We start from the raw sequence: 1430 nt of genomic DNA, 5'->3' as shown, positions 1-1430 counted from the left end.
CGCCGCGGGCTGGGCGCTCCGGGCGAGAGGAGTCCGCTCCATGCGTGCGGGCCGAGGCCGGCCCCTGCGAGCCGCAGACATGAAGAAAGACGTGCGGATCCTTCTGGTGGGAGAACGTGAGTCCGCGCGCCCGGGCTGGCCGGGGCTGGCCGCGGCCACCGCAGCCCCTGCCGCCCCACTGCCCTACCTCCGCGCCCCCAGGCCTCCCAGCCCCTCAGCTCTTCCCTTTCGGCTGCCCGCCGGCGGTCCTCGATCTCTCACCTCACCTGGGCCCTCCTGAGCCCTCCGTCCTCTGTCCCCCCGTCATCACCCTCAAGCCGTGTCGCCATTAGCCTCTGACCGCCCGGCCTCATCCCTCTGAAGGTCCTCTCCTTTTTCTCTTGGAATGCTCTTCTCCCGGGCCTCCGCGTTTCCGAGGCCGCCTCCTCTCAGACCCTCTCGTCTTCCGTGGAGATTCCCTTGTCCCTGCCAGGCAGGTGCTGGAACAGGCAGACTGACCAATTGGGATGGCGTGAACTGGCTCCCGGGGAAGCTAGGGGGAGGGGTGCAGAACTGTTCGACTTGTGGGCAAGGTCAGGTGTCTGCATGTTTTTGCGCTCGCTGTCTTCCCTCGCTCCAGGCATTGACTCTAAGGCACGGAGCATTTTAAGCGGTATTTGCTCCTTGCATTGGAATAACTCCAGGTACGCTCGATGTTTCCTCAAAAATTTACTCTCAACTTCAAGTTATACAAGTGCTCAATGAATGAATATTTATCTGGGGAGGGTCCTTCAGTTGAGAGAATTATTGTTATCCTAAAGCCTAGTTTCCCCCATCTTTTAAAACATTATTTCATAACTACTTGGTAATTAATTTAAAAATGACGGGCACACGTGAGACCCCCCCCCCCCGCAGAGTTTCTTAGATTTCACTTTTTGAAGATGTAATAAAGGAGACATGTCATCTGTTCACTGACTTGGGGACAGAACAGCAGGGACTTCTTGATATTGTTCAAGTTACGTGACTCAATTGGTAGGACTAAAATAAGAAGAAAGTGGGCTGGGGAGGACTGGACCGTTTGTTTTAAAAGTACATTAGTTAATGACCTGCCTTTGCTGTTTTGAAGCTTTCTATTCTAAACCCCGTTTCATTCTAGAGTAGCCCCTCCAGATCACTGTGATGCACTCCCAACGAAGGAAGTAAACACATTTCTACCCTCTTCTGTAGTGTTCTTTGCTGTTCATAGAAACCTCTGTTCACCTGCTATTGTAGAAATCTTCCTTTAGAATCAGAATTTAGAAGTAAGCTTAGCCAGACACAGTTTACTTTTTGGTTTGCAGTTGTGAATTTTAGTTTTAATTTATAACAACACATGTATCTTAATCTGTGTTTTGCATGGACTTCCTTGACAAAGTTCAGGAATATGATTCTTGTTGATGCATTTGGAGCAA

General features: G+C 51.2%; 1 protein-coding gene across 3 annotated transcripts in view; it reads left to right on the top strand.

The window, feature by feature from the left end:
- The first annotated feature begins 12 nt into the window (after window positions 1-12).
- Window positions 13-1430, top strand: part of RHOT1 (ras homolog family member T1) — a 60069-nt gene continuing 58651 nt past the window's right edge. For 2 of the 3 annotated variants that reach the window (XM_007452375.1, XM_007452376.1), the window contains exon 1: window positions 41-116. In XM_007452375.1, the coding sequence (XP_007452437.1) occupies window positions 41-116 (76 nt within the window). Of the gene's footprint in view, window positions 117-1430 lie in introns of all 3 variants that reach the window. The other variant, XM_007452377.1, reaches the window with a different exon arrangement.

Source organism: Lipotes vexillifer, unplaced genomic scaffold (genome assembly GCF_000442215.2).
Source record: "Lipotes vexillifer unplaced genomic scaffold, Lipotes_vexillifer_v1.1 scaffold216, whole genome shotgun sequence".
NCBI classification, from domain to species: Eukaryota; Metazoa; Chordata; class Mammalia; order Artiodactyla; family Lipotidae; genus Lipotes; species Lipotes vexillifer.
Note: the sequence above shows the minus strand (reverse complement) of the source record. Positions and strands in the feature narration are given on the sequence as shown.